Raw genomic sequence first — 17,630 nt, forward strand, 5'->3', positions numbered from 1 at the left:
AGGTGGTATGCAACTTTTTCTTGTTGTTATTGTTGTTGTAAACAATTTTGAAGTAATTTTGTTTGCAGTGGCAGCTGTTGCTGCTTGCAACAACAGCAACGCGTTGCATAAATATTTATGCTCCTGCTGCTGTCGTTGCTGCTCCATACATATTTATTGCGTATACGCGCCGTTGGCTGCTTGCCGCATAAACTTACCCTATGGATTGTCTCCTCGAAACTCTGTTGTGGCACACCAGCACCGCCGTTTATCATTTGAAAGTGCCTCAAACGATCGTTGGCCGCCTAAAGAAAAAAAAAGGAGTAAAAAGGGCAACAAATCAATTAAAATTTCAATTTACAATTTTCAATTTTAGAATTTTCAGGCAATTTTCAATTCAATTGGTGGAAAAGTTTCGCAGCTTATTAACTCAGCTCTGGAAGTGCCCTCAAATATGCACAAAAGGGCAACAAGAAAGTGAAGAAGATGAAAAAGAAGAAGAAGAGGTAGAGTGAAAACAACGTTGAGAAGCACTGAGAGCTGAGGTTGACCCTGCAAAGAGACTCATAAATCAGTTTGTGGCCAGCGGACGGACAGACGGACGAGATCCACGTGCTTTATCGCCATTACGACGCCATTTTTGTATTTCACACCTTTCAGCTGGGGCTTTAATTTTTAATTAATAACGAGTCAGAGTGCGACGAGGGTCGCGAACCCTCTCGACCCTAACAGTACCACCCCCTCGCCCTAACTCATCTTTTCACACTCTCTGTGTGTGTGTGTGTTTTCTTTGCCCTCTAATGCGTTTGTTTTCTTATCATAAATAGCAAATCAGCTAAAAGTCGAGTCGTTTCGGTTTGAGTGCAGGGGTCAGGTCAAAGTGGCTAAAACACATGGCCATGGCCAGGTGAGTGCCTGTTTAATTATATTTTGAAAGGCAGCTTTTTCTTGTTGTATGAGGATGCTGCTACTTAGGCGCATATCCTTAGTCATTTCCTGCGCTTATCTGCCATCCTTCGCCTGGCCTCTCCCCCTCGGTTACTCCTCTTATCCTTGGGCTGCCTTTCGACTTGACTCTTTCCATTTACTTCTCAAGCGTTCATTCGTTCGTTCTTTCACTTTATTATTTATTTTCACTCCGGCAAAGCTTCTTTTATTTATATTTGTATTTTTTTTCACTTGTGTTGCTTTTGCTTTTTGAAAAATTTATGCATGTCCTTGCTTATTTATGAGCGTCGACGCCATTCTGCCACGTCGCAGCGTTATCTTTGGCCACAGTTTCATTGCCAGGCTGCCTTTTGTTGCATGTCCCCAGAATAGTGGCAAACTGATGCTACTCTCCCCCAAAGGTGGCTGAGCTCTCTAATCAAAGGCGCTCAGCGCTGAATGAATCCTTTGTGGAGCACTGCGCAGATAAACTGGGAACACAGCTAGAAGAAGAAGCAGCAGCAGTAGCCGTGGCAGTAGCAGTTCCACATTATGACAGGGCCATGAGAAAGCAATGGCAATGTAGACATGGCCGCCAGGCAAACGACAGCAGCTTCAACAACAGCATCGCAAATTTTTAACCTTTTTTCTGTTGGCAAGGGGCGCAGCAATGAGGGGGCGGGGCAGGGGGCGACACGGGGGAGTAGCTCGCATAAAAATTTACATGTCCCCGGGGCCAAGATTAAGTACAGCAGCCAAGACGCAGCAAGTCATAAAAAAAAATCTAAGAGAAAAACGCAGGCCAAGAAACGGAATGTAACAAAACGTGGGACAGACAAAAAAGCGAAAAGGGAGTGAGTGTAATGTGGGGGAACGAGGGAGCAAGCGAAAATTCAGCGCAAATAAATTGAAAGAATTACCGCAGTTGATTTAAATGAAAGGCAAAAGGACAAACAATTTGCTTGCGGTCATAAAAACGAAGCTCAGTTCCACTTGTAGTTGCTACACAGTTTTTGTGGCAGGGAAAATACTTATTGCGGTAGATATTTGAACTTACCCTGGCTTGTGCGCCATTTTGTTGATTGTTGCGATCCCTTCGATTGACAGTTTTTAAGCCTTTCAGCAAACGCGCCAATGTCGTACGCTTCTTTGTCTCGCGTCCCTCTAAAAGTTCCCAAAACATAAGTTTAAAAAGATTTAAAGGATTTAAAATTAGCAAAGAGAATTGTCAGAAGATTTTGTTAATTGAACTCACCTGCTGTCGGTGGGAATTCATAGAAGTAAGCGGAGCGCGGACTCAGGCAGCTGCAATAAAAGGTGATTAGAAAATAAATCAACTCAACTTGCCACAATTGTCAACTCACTTTTGTTGCACAAAGTTGAGATGCGCTACATTTGGCGGGAGTGTCTGATGCTGTTGTGGTCCAACTCCGGGCTGTCCTGCCGCCTGTTGACCTGGCACAATTGGTAAATGTTGCTGTTGCTGCTGTTGTTGCTGTTGTTGTTGCTGCTGCTGTTGCTGTTGATGCAACTGCTGTTGTTGTATGCTTTGTTGCGTTTGCAATGTTTGCTGCTGCAACAGCTGCTGCTGTTGTGTCAAGCCGCCGCGTGCCACTCGCGGCGCAAACACGCCATAACCAAAGCCATAGATTTCATCCTCCTCCTTGTCGGATAAACAGCTAGAAGGCTGGAAAAGGCAGAGAATTTAACTCGGTTAGAAATATGATAAAATTTATAATATATTCATTAAGCAATGTGTAAGAGCGTGCAACATGCAACAGAGGCAAATTAAACAAAAACCAAAAAACAGGAGAATATACAACAACACAAATGTATTTATAAAATAATATAAGCAATCAACAATTTAATTGACTTTTGTAAATAATAATAATGTTTATGTTTTATGTTATTAAACATATTTATCAATCTGTATATAATTTATAATTATCAATTATATTTTAATGAAATATTATACTTTTCAGTTCTTTTAAAACTAAACTAAATTTTTTTTATAATTATATTCTATAGATTCATATTGGTTTTTCCTTTAAATATGCCCAATCAACGCCAACATCATAAAACATATTTTAAAAATTATTTATTTTACATTTTGTTGGTTTTTCAGATTTGTCAGTTGAACGCCATTATGAAATAATTTATTTTTAAAATATATACTTTTAATTATATTTTATTCAGTTTCTTTTTAACAATTTATTTTAAGTTTAAGTGCTGGTTTATAATTGCCAAATCAATGACACATTTATGAAATAAATATTTAATATTATAATATTTATTAGGCTGTTTTTTTTCAAATTGGTTTTTTTCTTAAAAAATATATTTTAAATTTTACTTGTTTTATTTTTTGTTAAGTTTTCCAAATTTGCAAAATCAACGTCAACATTCTTAAATAATTTCTTGATATAAATTTCTCTTTCTTTTGGTTTTTTTTATTGTACTGTTTAAGGGGGAAAGCCAGGCTGTGTGTTGTTGTGGTTTTCGGGAGTGGTTGTTGTTGTTGCTGTTGTTGGAGTTGTCATACATACCGAGTACTTTCCTGGCACATAAATGGGCTGACTATGACTATTTGGCAGACCGGCGCCGTGCATCGAATGACCACGATGGCCATGCTGCTGGCGATGTTGCATGCCACTGCCACTGCCGCTGGCGCTGCCAATGCCAATGCCGCCGTTGGCGCTGCCGCTGAGGCCGCTGCCACCGCTGCCGCTGGCACCGCCGCTGCTGCCGCCGGCGGGATGGAGCGGACTGCGTTCCGCCCAAGCTGCTTGTCTAGCATTTTCTAAAGCACTTAAAATATCTCCGAAGGGAGCCATTAACAATTCACAATAGACCGATGCCAGACCCTCTAAATGGCCGCGTTGTCCATCCTGCAAACAGAAACAGCAAATAGCAGCAAATGTTACAGTTACTTGACAAACATCCCCCAACCCCCCTCAAAAGTGGGGGAGGAGCAAAACGGGAGAAGTCGGAGGGAATTGTGAGTGGGGGATACAAAATGTGATGCAGTTGCAGTTGCAGGATGATACTTTAAAATTGAGGCCATCTTGACTAGGGAATCTAATTACGATAACGATTAACGTTTTGCGATTGGCGATTATTATGAGCAGTTAATGAGGTTATTGATGTTTGTTGGCGTTGCTTATGAACTTGGATTTTGGGCTTATTTAATTGATTAATTTCTTGAGTTATGAATGGGTTAGGTTGGGGGGTTAGTTGCGGTTGTTACAGTTTACAGTGCCTACTAATAGTCAACAACTACAGTGTGCGTGTGTTTGTGTGTGTGTGTACAATGCGCTTAACGCAAATTAGTTTGACGCTTAACGCCAATTCGCGCAAATTATTAAGTCGACGCCCCCTTGGGCCACTAAAAGCGACCTCCTAATGCACTTACAACTACGAGACGAGGCGCACATCGTTTGTCTTGGCATAAATTATGGCACAAACTTGCCTCAATATACCCTGTGTGTGTGTGTGTGTGTGTGCGTGTGTGTGCTAGTCTCGGCACAGCTGTAAAAAGCCCACATCCCCAGCTCCCCCCCTCAATGTGTGTGCAAATATTTACAGCTCAGCCTCATGGACGACATGGCAGTTTGCCTCTTGGCAGTAAATTGCGTCAGTTTCCCCGCTATTCCTCCCACACCGAAAAAGAAAATCAAGAAAAGCATATAGAAGGGCACGATAAAATTGTTAAGCAAGAAACGGCGCTAAATTACGCAACATGCACACAATAAACACACAAAGAAAGAGAGAAAGAGAGAGAGAGCGGGAGATATAGATGGGAAATGACAGGCAAATGATATTTTATAAGGCACATGAAATTGCCCCCCCCGCGGCGAAAAGCAGCTCGACGCACTTTTTCATTGCATACCTGCAGGGGCATAACCCCCCCTCAACACTCATCACATCCACCTTGACACTTGGAAGTGGGCGCTTGGGGCGAATGTTGAACTCTTGACATTGTTTCCGAGCATTGCCAACATGACGCTGAGGCATCAATCAAATATGACACGCATTAAAATTTGCACGTTCGACCCTGCCCCCACCACACACACACATACACACACGCAGGGGAAATTGACAGCTTTCCAACCTCCTCGACCCTTTGTCTCTGATTCCACCTTGTGTCTCCTACTCATTTGTGTGACACGCTGCGCATTATAAAATGCTTCGACTTTTCCCCCTTTTCACCTCTTCTCCCTTCCCTTCTCTCCATCTGTCACATTTTGTGCTACAGCTTTTTTGCTCGGTACTCAAGTGGTACAAGAGCTACTAGATTCGAGTAATTTCTTGAGCATTTTTTTCCGAAACTATAAAAGTTAAAAAGTCAAGTTTCTAAAATGTTCTGGAAATATAGCAAAATTAATTTCGGTAAAAAAGGTAAGGTAAATTTTCTAATCAAAGATTTTTTTTATTTTTAAATTAACATTTCCGAAGGGAAATATGTCAATTCGAGGGTTGAAAATCATACAGAAATTATGTTCTATTATTTCCTGCTGTCCTGGCTATCAGTGTTGAAGTACAGAATATGTTGCATCTACTTTCAATCTATTTTTATTTTTAAAACCATCGAGCAATTAACTGTCGAGTGCGCTTGACTCTACCCATTCCTGCTTATTATGCCTTATTTATAGTTGAAGTTTATGCGGCTACCAACGTTATATTCTTAGGCAAGTCTACCGCTCAACCATAGATAAATGTGTGTATGTGTGTGTGTGTGTGCGTGTGTATTTGTGCAATTTAGCGGGAAATTGCTGCGTTTAGCGTAATTTTTGCTACTTATTGCCTCTTGTCGTCGCCACGCTGCGAAAAGCCTTTTCATTTGTAGCCCTCGGCTAAGGTCCTTTCTCTTTTCTCCCCACTCTTTCTCTGTGGATAATTTCACAATGAGCCCTTAAGGCACCGAAGGTGTTGCCTTTTGTCGTTGTTGTTGTTGTAGGTATTTGCCGGTTGACTTTTTTATTAACGACGCAAAAGTGTCAAGCTTTGATGGACTGGCAAAAGTGTTGTTGACTTTTTATGAAGCAATTTGAAGCTACATGGACAGTCCCTCGATTTTCCGCAAGATACTGTTTTTGTAACTTTAACTTTAATTTAGAAAAGTACTATTCAAGAATTTCAGAAAGTTTAGAGCTCAGTTAAATAGATATCTTAAAATAATAATTTTTTTAATTGGAAAATTTGACGAAAAATTTAAATGAAAATTTTACTGCTTTTGTCGATTGCTTGCTGTAGATTTTGGTTTGCAAATATTTATTTTGATCATGGTTTAAAATTCCGCAGTCTCAGCTTATATTTCCTGCCAATCATAAGACTATGTATAAGTACGCACAATATGCTCATACAGCAGCTAATAATGTTTTATATACTCGAAAGTAATTGTGAATGTTCATTATGCATTCTGCACAAATTTATTATGCAATTCCAAGTTGATGGCAGCTGGAGAGAATCAATTTCATAAACATTCTGCTTATTATACTTACAAGCAGAGTACATAAATAAATAAATATATATATATATATATTTCTGTATACATACATACATATATGAATGTCCTGTTTGCCAGTTCTCGTAAGTTCATCACATAAGGACGCAAACTCATAAAGTCATTTGCAATTTGTTGGCAAAGCCAAACCAATGTGAAATGACAGCAGCAAAGTTTCTATATATAGTACTTCAAGCTTAACTCGAGCATAGACATAGATAAATAGATACACACATACATATAACATAGAAAGACACTTGTATGTGTGTGCTGGAATAGATTCATAAAAAGCCAACAGAATAACTGTCGCAATAAAATAATTTATTGAAGTTTTGCAATGCCAGCGACAAATGCAATAAACTGCAAAATTGTGCGCGGCTCACATGACGTATGCGTTATAAATTTATTTTCAATAGTTCGACAGCACCCATTGCACTTACTCCGACTTTACTGGCAACATTTGACACACATCCCCGAGTGGTAGTGAAGAAAGAATATATGCGAAACTGTGTGGCAGACCAAGAAGAAGAGAAGGAAACAGCAGATGAACGAGGAGCAGGAGAAACGACACCAGGAGATTGGATAAAGGATAAAGTGATGTATGAGTTTAACGCCCTCACGTAGCAGCGACAGGACAGCTGCAAAAGTTGTCTACTTATGAGGCAAGAAGATGTTGGATGTTGCCACCAGCATCGATATTGACAGCGAATCGAACGAGTCGATGGGACAGACGAAGTGGAAGATATTGCAGTGTATTTGCTCGTGCTAGGATTTGGCAATGACAGCAGCAAAAAAGAAAAGGAAATATCGAAAACGAAAGAACAACTTTTTTTTCGTTGGCAGCAAAATGCTTGTTATTTTTACCAACTTCAGCTACGGATTTGGCTCTTGAAGCTGGCCAAATGACTTTGTGTTTATTTGTACTATGTATTTAGTAATCAGCTTTCTGGCACAGCAAATTATTTGAGCTCGCGACGGGGGCTAATAACTTTTGACATGTGTGCTTGTAAATGCCAGAAAAAGGCGGAGGAGCAGCCGTAAGAGTAAGAGTTCGAGGGGGAATTAGAGGCAGGCGTTAAGGCGTGACATGTAGATTGCCTGAGCGACTTTCACGTTTGCTCATTAAGAGCCACAAAATGCCAGAAAATTCGCTCAAGCTTGTCAATTTTTTGCGCAAACTTGGCACTCGACTGTTGGCCAAGCTCTGCTAATTGATGACATTGCTAGCCATGTTTGTTGTTGTCGTTATTGTTGTTCTTGTTGTTGTAAAGGTTGGCTGCAAGCGTTTAATGAGCAAACAGAACGCACGCAAAATTACAAAGAACAGGCTCGAGTCTCACTGTCTGGTCAGCCCGTATTTGCACAAGTCTCCAAAGCCGCATGCAAACACCAATTAGAGTGACCGCAATGCAAACAAAGGTATCAATTAAGGGCCCAGCCATATACCCAGCTCTTTTTCCCTACCCTCTAGCTCTTTGGCACTCGTTCTCCTTTCTTCATATTGGCTAAGCCGCTTTAAACGGGCTTAAAGCAGACGTAAGTCAATTTACGCTCAAATCACATTCATAACAAAGACTTTTGCCTCCAGCTTCAGTTTGTGCCATTCCTAAGCTTCACTCTGCCCTCCAAAAACTGAATCCAATTCCGTTGCAAAAAGTCACAACAATCAGTGGCATTGCATCCGGTTTCCCTTCCCTTCCCTTCCCTTCTCTGCGACTGTCGCGTAATCAGCTAAAAGAAATCAACTTCAAGTTGAAGTTATATTCACTGAAATCATGTTGATGATGTCCATGTCAGTGCATACGTTGGAGGGTTGGAGCTGGAGAATGCTATGGCACTTAAGGGTTAATTTCATAAATTGTAGATCAAAGCATTTTGCCAGCAGCGAGAAAATTTGTTGATGATGGCGACGCCATTCCTCCTTCCATCTCTATTGCCATCGTCAGCGTCAGGTCCTTTGGCATTTGCCCTGCAGTTGACAATTTTTGAAAAAGTCAGTGATTTGTAAATAATCCTTTTATGAGCACAATGGCTGCTCGTTAACGGCAAATGAGTTTTGACATGGCCAGTGGACAGCCTACACGCCACACCATCGCACCAGCTCCCACCCCCCTACCCGCTCTATCCCCATTAACTACACCCATGCCGTCTCTCTACTCCGGCTGCTTATCCCTCTTGACAATCTGAGAACGAGACTTTGAATAATGCGTGGCCATTAGCACTGCCATCGTGTCGAGCTAGCTGTTAAACTCCTGCTCCTTCTTCTTCTTGATAGTTTTCCCTCCTCATCATAGTAATCGTTTCTCTTCTCAGTCTGGTCACAGTCCGCCTCTTAATCCTTTTCCTCATTTGCCTACACTTTGCACTTTAACTTGACGTAGTCCTCGTTGTAGACTGACTCTTCATTCACCACATTCTAGTCCCACTTCTTTTCTTAGACCTTCTTTCGTTTTCGTTCTACCCAGAGTCCTGGTTCACTTTCCCAGCCAAGTTCTGGTCCACCTCCTAGTTCAAGTTAACTGTTTTGAAGTCCTTAATCGATCTACTTCTACACAGGCATCAAAAGCCCTATTTCAAGGTATTCTCAGTTCACCTGCTAGTTTTCCCGCTATTTATTGTTTTTTATCCTGCTCTTTGTCATGGCCCTATTATTATTTATTGCACTAAGTATAGTCTTTCTACTCGTTATCCTTCAATATTCTTTATTTTGTTGTCGTTGTCCTCTCTTAAGTCTCAGTTTAACTCTTCCTCCTCTACTCTAATTTTACTTTTCCTGCAGGTCTTCCTACACACTCTAACACCAGTTCTTCTGCTAGGCTTTCCCTTTATTCAATTCAAACCAACACATTTGGCTCTATTGCCGCTCCTCTTAACACCCTTTTCCTATTCCCTTCTCTATCCTCCTCTAGTCCACCCCATTCTCCACTTAACAGTCTTTCCTCTGTTTACATATATTATAGTTTTTCGGTGTTAATATGCGGCATACATGCAAAGTTTTCAGCTGTTGCACGTCGCGTTCTCGCTGAGGCATGCATTGCTTGCCACGGCTTGCCACGGCCTGCCACGCTCCTCCCATTAAGGACTAAAGGAAAAAGGTATTTTGTACAACAAATGCGAGCAATGTTAAGTTGTTAAAAAGCACAAACTCTTCTCTCTTCTCAGCGCCGTTGAAATTCATTAGCACGCCTCGTATCGACAAGGCCAACAAAGGGGACAAGTGGCAAGTGGTATGAGGCAAGTGGCAAGTGGCAAGTGGCAAATGGCAAGCGGCGGAGACTGTGCAGGTTCTAAGACTGTTGCCGGTCTGAAAGTATTTTCTAATTAAATACTCATGTTTTACAATATGACGCTGACATTTTGCGGAAATGCCTTTTAATTTTACATTTAAGATGCGAGCATTGAAACAAACACATACACATACACACACATACATCGGCACACTCTCAGCACACACATGTGACTGAGCGGCGTTTTGCTTTTAACTCATTTTGTTGCTGCCACCAGCGTGGGGCACATTTCAGTTTAATTTGGCAGAAATGAGTTTTAGTTTTCATTTCAGCAACTTGGCCAAGCTGTATAAGTGTGCGTGCTGTGTGTGTGTGTGTGTGTGTGTGTGTGTGTTGTCGGCTGCTGTTTTTCACTTTTTGCTGTATCATTTCCGTTGCGCACTTTGCAACAGCCTTAGTTCCCCCTCTTCCAGCTTCCACACCATATTTTCCTACCCCTCTTTCTCTTTTTGCTCAACACAACCCTCTCAACTCTGTTAGACTCTTGTAGACATTAGCAGCAAATAATTTAATTTCTCATTTTCATTTTCAAGTGAAAAATCATCGAGGGGGCGGAGATGTTAAATGAAAAATTACGCATACGCCACGTTTGACATAAAATTGCGCATGATGCAAAAGTCAGCAGAGCAAATGGTAATGTCAAAGTGTGGCAAGTGGCAAGTGGCAAGTGGCAACGTGCAACGTCAGCTGGCAACAGACAGCCGCTGGCGACACACTCGCAACAAGGGGGGTTGGTCCTGGCACTCTGTGCATTACGTTTCAATTTCAATTTCAATTCCTTTCTCTTCATTTTTTGCCATTTAATTTTAATTCATTTGCATTGTCTTTTATGACATTGCACGCTGCTCTCTTTGTGACACAAGTCTGACGTCCTGTGAGTACTGTGTCCTGCGTGTCCTTTGTCTGCTTTGCGTCGCGTCGCGTTGCATGCATCAAATGAAATGAAATCAGCCATAATTAGCATAATATTTCATGCTTAATGTAATTTAAGTTGGCAAAAACAAAAAGCGAAGTATGGAAATAGGAGTGAAAGAAATTAAACGCATGACAAGCTTCGAGTGACAGCCATGCAACATCAACATCAACAACAGCAACAGCAACAACAGCAACAACAGCAACACCAGCATGCTGCATGCAACACCCTGCCTCTAGACAATGCAACCCCATTTGACATATGCGCATGCAAAGTGCATCGTTTGATTGTACCTCAATCGCGATGCCAAACCCAATCCCCTCCCTCCCGCCTGCCTGCCTGTCACTGCTCGATGCATGGCCACATTCTCCACGTGCAACATGCTACATCCTACATGCCACATGCCACATGCCGCGGGCTGCTGTCTTTGGCAATTTATGTGCTCGCTGACGCAATTATGCGAAATTTTCGCACAGCATGAAAGCGATGGGCGTGGCTAAGCGATTTAAGTTTTTGTTGTTTCAACAGGAGCGTAGGTAAGAGCTACAGCGAGTGGTGGGGGGAGGGGGGTTGATACGGGGGTGGGCTTTTTGCTTTTCAGCGTAATTTAATTACTTTTCTGTGGCCAAGGGCCGTCGCTCGCTTGGTCTTTGGCCATTTGTGTGCCCTCTCTCTCCTTCTCATTCTCACTCTATCTGCCTCTCTCTCTCTCTTTCTCTATTGCGCGCTCTCCCTTTCTGCGGTAATTTAAATTTTGTGGCCCAAAACTGGCAAACTGCTTGAGGTCATATTAGCGCAAAATTAATGTTGTTTTAATTGTAAATGAGTTTGCAGTGGACGGAATCGAGCTTTCCTACAATTTTCTCAAAATATTTTTAAATAATTTACAAGCATATTTAATTAAATGTTGATTTTGATTATTACACAGCAAAGTTAATAATGAATTGGTGTACAACAATTTAACTTGCTTTTACTACTCTTTCCTGTTTGCTCTGTTCTATTCGAACTTTTCTTTTAGAGGGCGGCTAATTACGACTTGTAATTGGCAATCTCTTTGTCTCTCTCTCTCTCTCTCTCTGTGTCTCTTGTTTTTTCACTCACTGTATGCCTAATGATTTATTTTATTTTTTGCACGACAAACATTTGCCTTGTCCCTTTTGGCAAATTGACATTAAATGCACAATCGAACTTGAGCAGAGACAAGATGGAATCCCTATACTAATCTGCCACACACACAACACAACAACAGCATTAGACAGGGCAACAGATAAGGCAGAAAAACCAGAGGAATAAAGAGGCATAAAGAGGCAAATAGTAGGCGTTACTCTGTGAGCTGACAGCATGAGAAAGTGCCAAAATGACTAACGCACGAGTTCGTGTTTTAGGGCTATTCCAAGTGCGAGTTGAGCATTTGGAGTACGTCAATGTATGGGGAGCAGGCCATGATGACTGGCAGGCAGACAGATTGAGTTTCATTCGCATGTAACATACACAATCAAACACAACCAACACACAACACACACACACAAACACATTACACAACACAACACAACCAAAAAACAACACCAAATAGCAAACGAATGCAGTCCGACAAAAATTTTGCCAAATTACATTTCAACACTGCCTTTTACTGTTACAGTTACAGTGTTTTTACGATCGTGCCCTAAAGGGGAGTATTTTGAAATTGGCATTAGCCGTGTAACCAATTGATAATGTGTACACAATCATTTCATATTTTTTTTTGGAATATGTACACGTATCTAATTTGAATAGAATCATCAGCTGAATCTGAAACTAGGCAAATTAATCTAGGATAATAAGTCAATCAATTGAAATTATTGCGGATATACTGAACGTTGGTTTTGATGATACCAAACATTTAAAATTATTTCTTTCTATTTGAAATTGATAAAGAACAGCTCAACTGATTATTTATTATCTCTTAAATTTATCCTCTCTCATCAAATCTCTCCTCTTTCACTTTTAGTTGTATCTTCTCTTTGTAGATCAATTTTCTCGCTATTTTTTTCTTTATCTTTATCATTATATTGTTATTTTTTTCACTAATTTTATTATCTCTTGCTTTCTCTCTACCTATATGTCTTTTTGAAGCCACTCACTTATATTTCACTTACTTTCGTTCTCTTTCACATTTTATTTCTCTCTTTCTCTTCTCTTCTCTCTCTCTTTATTTTTATTTACTTTACTACCTTTTACCCTTATTCTCTATCCGTTCTGTTAACCCTGCACTTTCTTCTCTCTCCATCTTTGATTAATATCTAGGCAAGAGCATTAAATCTTCTACTTTCTAAAACTAATCTTACTTTCTACTTTCATTATTCTTTGCAGCTTTTGCTTTAGTCGTTATGGTTGGTCAGTGAAAGAGAATTCCCACATTTGGCACATCAGTGTCAAATTGAGGCACTGGCCAGGACAGAGAGTTTCAAACAGAGACAGACACGGGAGACGAAGCTCAAACGAGATGAGATGCCAGGAAATTGCTAAAAATATATATGTGTGTGTGCGTGTGCCACTGTGCGTGGGAGTGTGTCTTTCTGTCTTTCTGTCTGTCTGTCTGTCCGTCTGTCTGTCTGTCTGTCTGTCTGTCTGTCTGTCTATCTGAGTGTGTGTGTGTCTGTTGGCCAAAGTAGACATAAAATGAAATGAACAAAAAGATTTCTATCGTGGGCCTCTGTACGCGCTCTCAGTTCTCAGCCTTTTCGGCTCATTCGCCGGCCAAGGGAATGGACAAAGTTGCTTAATATGACAGCCGCTTCAATGGTCGGGCCCCAAAAAACAAATGAGTGTGTAATAAACGTTGAATGAAAGGTGGAGGTGGAGAAGGACAAAAGTTTGAGCATAAAGTGCAATTGCCAGCAAACTAAGAAAGCGCGCGCCTGTAAGTAGGCAACAACTTTTGGCAGGCACATTAATGCGTGCGGAGAGGGGGAAGGGAGTGGAAAGGGAACGTGGGCTGGTTTGCTTGTTAAGCCGACAACTTCTTCTTTTGTCATTACGACGGACGGTGCGTGGTGCTTATCAGATTTTACCCCACTCAACGCTGCTGCTTGGCCCAAATGACTGTGGGCCAAGTCTTCTCTGGGTAAATGTAAGCCGATGCTAATCGGAGCGTACGCTCTGAACGCTTAAAACAATTTTCTTTGATGCGAAAGCAGAGCGCAGACACGGTCACAATCAAATTGACTTCATTTGTCCAAAAGACTAAATGATAAACGCCCCACGGCCATCATCATTGTTTGAGCCCTGGACAGAGTCCATTTCTATAATGCTTGGCCTACAATAATGTGCTATGTCGCACCCTCGAGTCATATTTGCAGTTAACCGCATATACAATATACAATGGGCAACGTTTTGATGAATGGCACACAGTGTGGCATGTGTGGGTGGCAAGCATATGAATTGATTTGCTGTCATCGTTTGAGTTGCAGATGGGAGTCGGAGTTGCATGCACGACTTGCCTCAGCGACGCGACGCGACGTTCTCATTATGCCGCACATATGGCCAGGCAATGTGCCACTACGTGCCACTTAATATGCGCAGGCATGTGGCAAGATTTTGGCTGACTGCCTGACGAGCAACCACCACCAAGTCGCAACTTATTTCCTTTCGCCAAGAATTTGTCTATCACTCCTCTTCTTTTTATACTTATTCCCCTTTTCTCTTCTACTCTGCTTACTTTCACATTTCTCCTTCTTCTTTTGCCTTTGCTTGTTTGCCCAATTTAACACATTTGCCTCTTGTTCTGCATCACAATAAGTTCGTCAAGTTGCACACAAAAGCTATGAATGCTGGTAACATTCAATGGGCGTTAACTGATTCGATGATGGCCCAAATAAACAGGGCTTATGGCTCAACTGCAGTCTGTTTTGTTGTGGCATCAATTAGTGTCGTCTCGCCTTGCAGCTGTCACATTGTCAAAGTTTTTGCGTTCAGTGTCCAAACAAGCTGTCAACATTTTAATAAAAAGCAAAGTCCAAAAAACCCTATTAAAATATTTGTATAAAATTAAAACAGGCAAATGAAAAACAGCAACAACAACAACAACAGTGTGCGGCAGTTGGCCAATAAAACTTTCTTCATCAAGTCAACAGCAGCAGCGACTTGGCTAAAAGCGGCGCCTAAAACTATGCTTAATTTTTTATCAACTGCAAGTCATGAGGCTCAATCTCTGCCATGTTTCTCTATGCTAACCCAAAGACCAAGTTTATGCCTGGCATTGGGCCAAACGACGACACGGCTTTGGCCAACTCGTGGGCGTTTGGCTTCCAGAAAAACAGCCGACAAAATGTTGCCTGCCAAATGCTACATTTAGACCAAGTCGCGTCGTAGGCAAAACAAAAGCGCGTGCATTGAACTTTCGAGAGCGGCATAAAAACAGACGACACACCAAGTTGCCCCAAGGCATGTGGGTAAAACAACAAAGATCGCTATAGTCGAGTTCCCGACTATAAGTTATCCGTTACAAATGAAAATAAATATACAGCTGACAGACATTGTTTCATTTAATTGTAATTTATAATGGTTTAAAAACATTGCATACATTTAGGCGCGTCATTTAATAATTAAAACAGCCATTACCAACTATATATTTAGCTGATTGCGATGAGATCAAGTGAAATGATTAAAAGTAAAGTAATTAAAAGGCTAAATTGACATCATTTTTTAATCTGATCAAGATTATATACACTATAGGGCCTTACACATCTTCTTCTCACACATTGCAACGAATACAATATACCCTTTAAGTCTACGAGTAACGGGTATTAAAAGAATGAAAAGTGGGCGTGGCAGGGTAACGTAAATAGTGCAAGTGCAGCTCGTTGTTGGCACTTTGGCAGCCAGACAGACACACGGCAGACAGACAGTCGACAAGTGCATGGGGGCTGCTTCCTAATGAAGCCAGCCAAAGGCCTGTCTACTCACCCTGCCTCTCACTCTCTGCCATCTTAGCCCTTCCTCACGCCATTGACGACACAATGTCTGCCGAAAAGTGCAGGCAGACAGACTCGCCTCGACGCGACTCGCATGTCGACAGACAGACAGACAGACAGACGGACAGACGGACGGACAGACAGACAGACAGACAAACAGGCCGTGCAATCTGCCATTTCTCAGCTCGTCGTAGGCCATCTGTGAGGCGTACACACTTGTCAGCTGCCGCTTTAGACATTGTTGACAGCAGTTGGCCACGCCCACCTGCCTGCCTGCATACCTGGCAAATACCTCTTGCCCCTTTTTTCGGTTGTGACGACAACCGTTAAACTGATGGCCCCCCCACCTCACTTGGGACCTCTGGCCGCCATTCAGTTTGTCAGTTGTTTGGCTTTTAGTGCACTTGCCAATTGCCTGACCTAGAAAAAGAATGCAATTCACCTCTACCTCACTTGCTCCTCCTCTTCCTATTAATTGTCTGTTTATACACAGTAGCAAACGGATGCAGAAGTATTATAAGTTGGTAACAAGGTATGTAACAGACAAACAAAAGCTTTGAAGCTGTCTTGATTAAACATTGTCATGAAAAATATTGTTGTTTCTTAAAATATCTCAGACAAACTCACAGATTATATCCTGATCAAACTTGGCTAAATTCGAACTTACTATACATAACTGTCATAAGAAAAATCGGTTGAAAATTGAGTTCTTGTATGGAATCAGTATTGATATTTTTGATGTACTTCAGTTAAATTCAATAAAGGTGAATATTTTTGTCGAATATGTTAGTTATAAAATGTTATCTTTTATTTAAACTTTTTGAAAAATCTACACATTTGGCATGCCAAATATTATATTATTATTTTATTGTATTTTTTTTTAATCGCTTTGTTGCAAAGATACGACAATCAAGTATTTCAATGTAGAGCTTGCTTTACTCTCTAGATATTACATGTTTAAGTGTTCATTTTGTTTGTTGCAGTTTTCTATTTTTCTACATTTTTTTTATTATACATTTTGATTGCCATCATCGGTATTTATGGCACGGCTTTTGTACTGCAAATCTGTTAAGCTGTTGAGCTCTTGAGTGCTCCTTTGTGCGGGGAGGTGGCTAAATTAATAAAATTTTATGAAGCGCTAGCGTTTATTATGCTAATTTCCCATCGCCAACACTGCTAACTGCCTGATTGCCGCTTATCAAAGCTATTGGCCCTATGGACGATATTGACGTCATTGGCCAATTGCAATTTCATTTTATATGCATTATAAACTGCACAAAAAAGTGATTATCTCTTATGGCAACAACAACACAAATACGAGTACTTTCGCAAAAGGGGTAAAATTTAATTGTGTCTCTAATGTTTTAGCGATTGCAGGCGATTAGCTCTTCTGGCCATGGCCATAATGTTCCCACTTTGAATGCAATTTGATCTTGGTCAACAGCACAACTCATAATTAAACTGAAAATTGTGAAATGTAAAAAGCGTTGTTGTTCCCTTCAAACCGCAGACAGACAAAGCTGCTCCCCATTGAATGCTCCCCACACAAAAGCAAATTAATATAGCATACTTAACAGGGTCGCGGCCATTTTGCGGTTTGGCAATGCCATTTTTTGTTGCCCGCACACAAACACACACATTGACACTTTCCATCAAAGCAATGCAACACTTGCAACATTTTTCGGCCATTTGTTTGCTTGCATTTCTCCCTTCTCTTTACAACATTCAACTCTCAGCATTCAGCAAACGGATTAGGGGTTAAGAAGGAGGGTGGAGAGAAGCGTTAAGACTGAAGAGGAGGAGAGGAGTGTAGCGGATTGTCGCGTCGCTGGCTTTGTTGTTTATCAACGCTGACAAATCTTTATGCGTTCATTTCATTGTGCGCTTGCCTTTTTTCAAATACCCTATACGCGTATTTACGAAGGGGTTGTTACTCACATGCCATTAGCTTGTCAAATTCTCGCAGATTTCCTAGCATTTAAGTTTTCAATTTAATTTAGTATATTCCACATATTTAAGTGATAAAATAATATCTTTTAAATACAAAAATAAATAAAATGAAATACACAAAA

At 41.0% G+C, this 17,630-nt stretch overlaps 1 protein-coding gene across 1 annotated transcript in view; it reads right to left on the minus strand.

Moving 5' to 3' along the window:
• The window catches only part of LOC117790459, a 170,273-nt gene that overhangs the window by 17,203 nt on the left and 135,440 nt on the right, over positions 1 to 17,630 (minus strand). The window contains exons 3-7 of the mRNA XM_034629913.1: positions 3,450 to 3,791; positions 2,271 to 2,593; positions 2,162 to 2,211; positions 1,964 to 2,070; positions 198 to 284 (exon numbers count right to left, since the gene is read on the minus strand). Of these exons, the coding sequence (XP_034485804.1) occupies positions 198 to 284; positions 1,964 to 2,070; positions 2,162 to 2,211; positions 2,271 to 2,593; positions 3,450 to 3,791 (909 nt within the window). The remainder of the gene's footprint in view (positions 1 to 197; positions 285 to 1,963; positions 2,071 to 2,161; positions 2,212 to 2,270; positions 2,594 to 3,449; positions 3,792 to 17,630) is intronic.

Source organism: Drosophila innubila (genome assembly GCF_004354385.1).
Source record: "Drosophila innubila isolate TH190305 chromosome 3R unlocalized genomic scaffold, UK_Dinn_1.0 2_E_3R, whole genome shotgun sequence".
NCBI lineage: Eukaryota > Metazoa > Arthropoda > Insecta > Diptera > Drosophilidae > Drosophila > Drosophila innubila.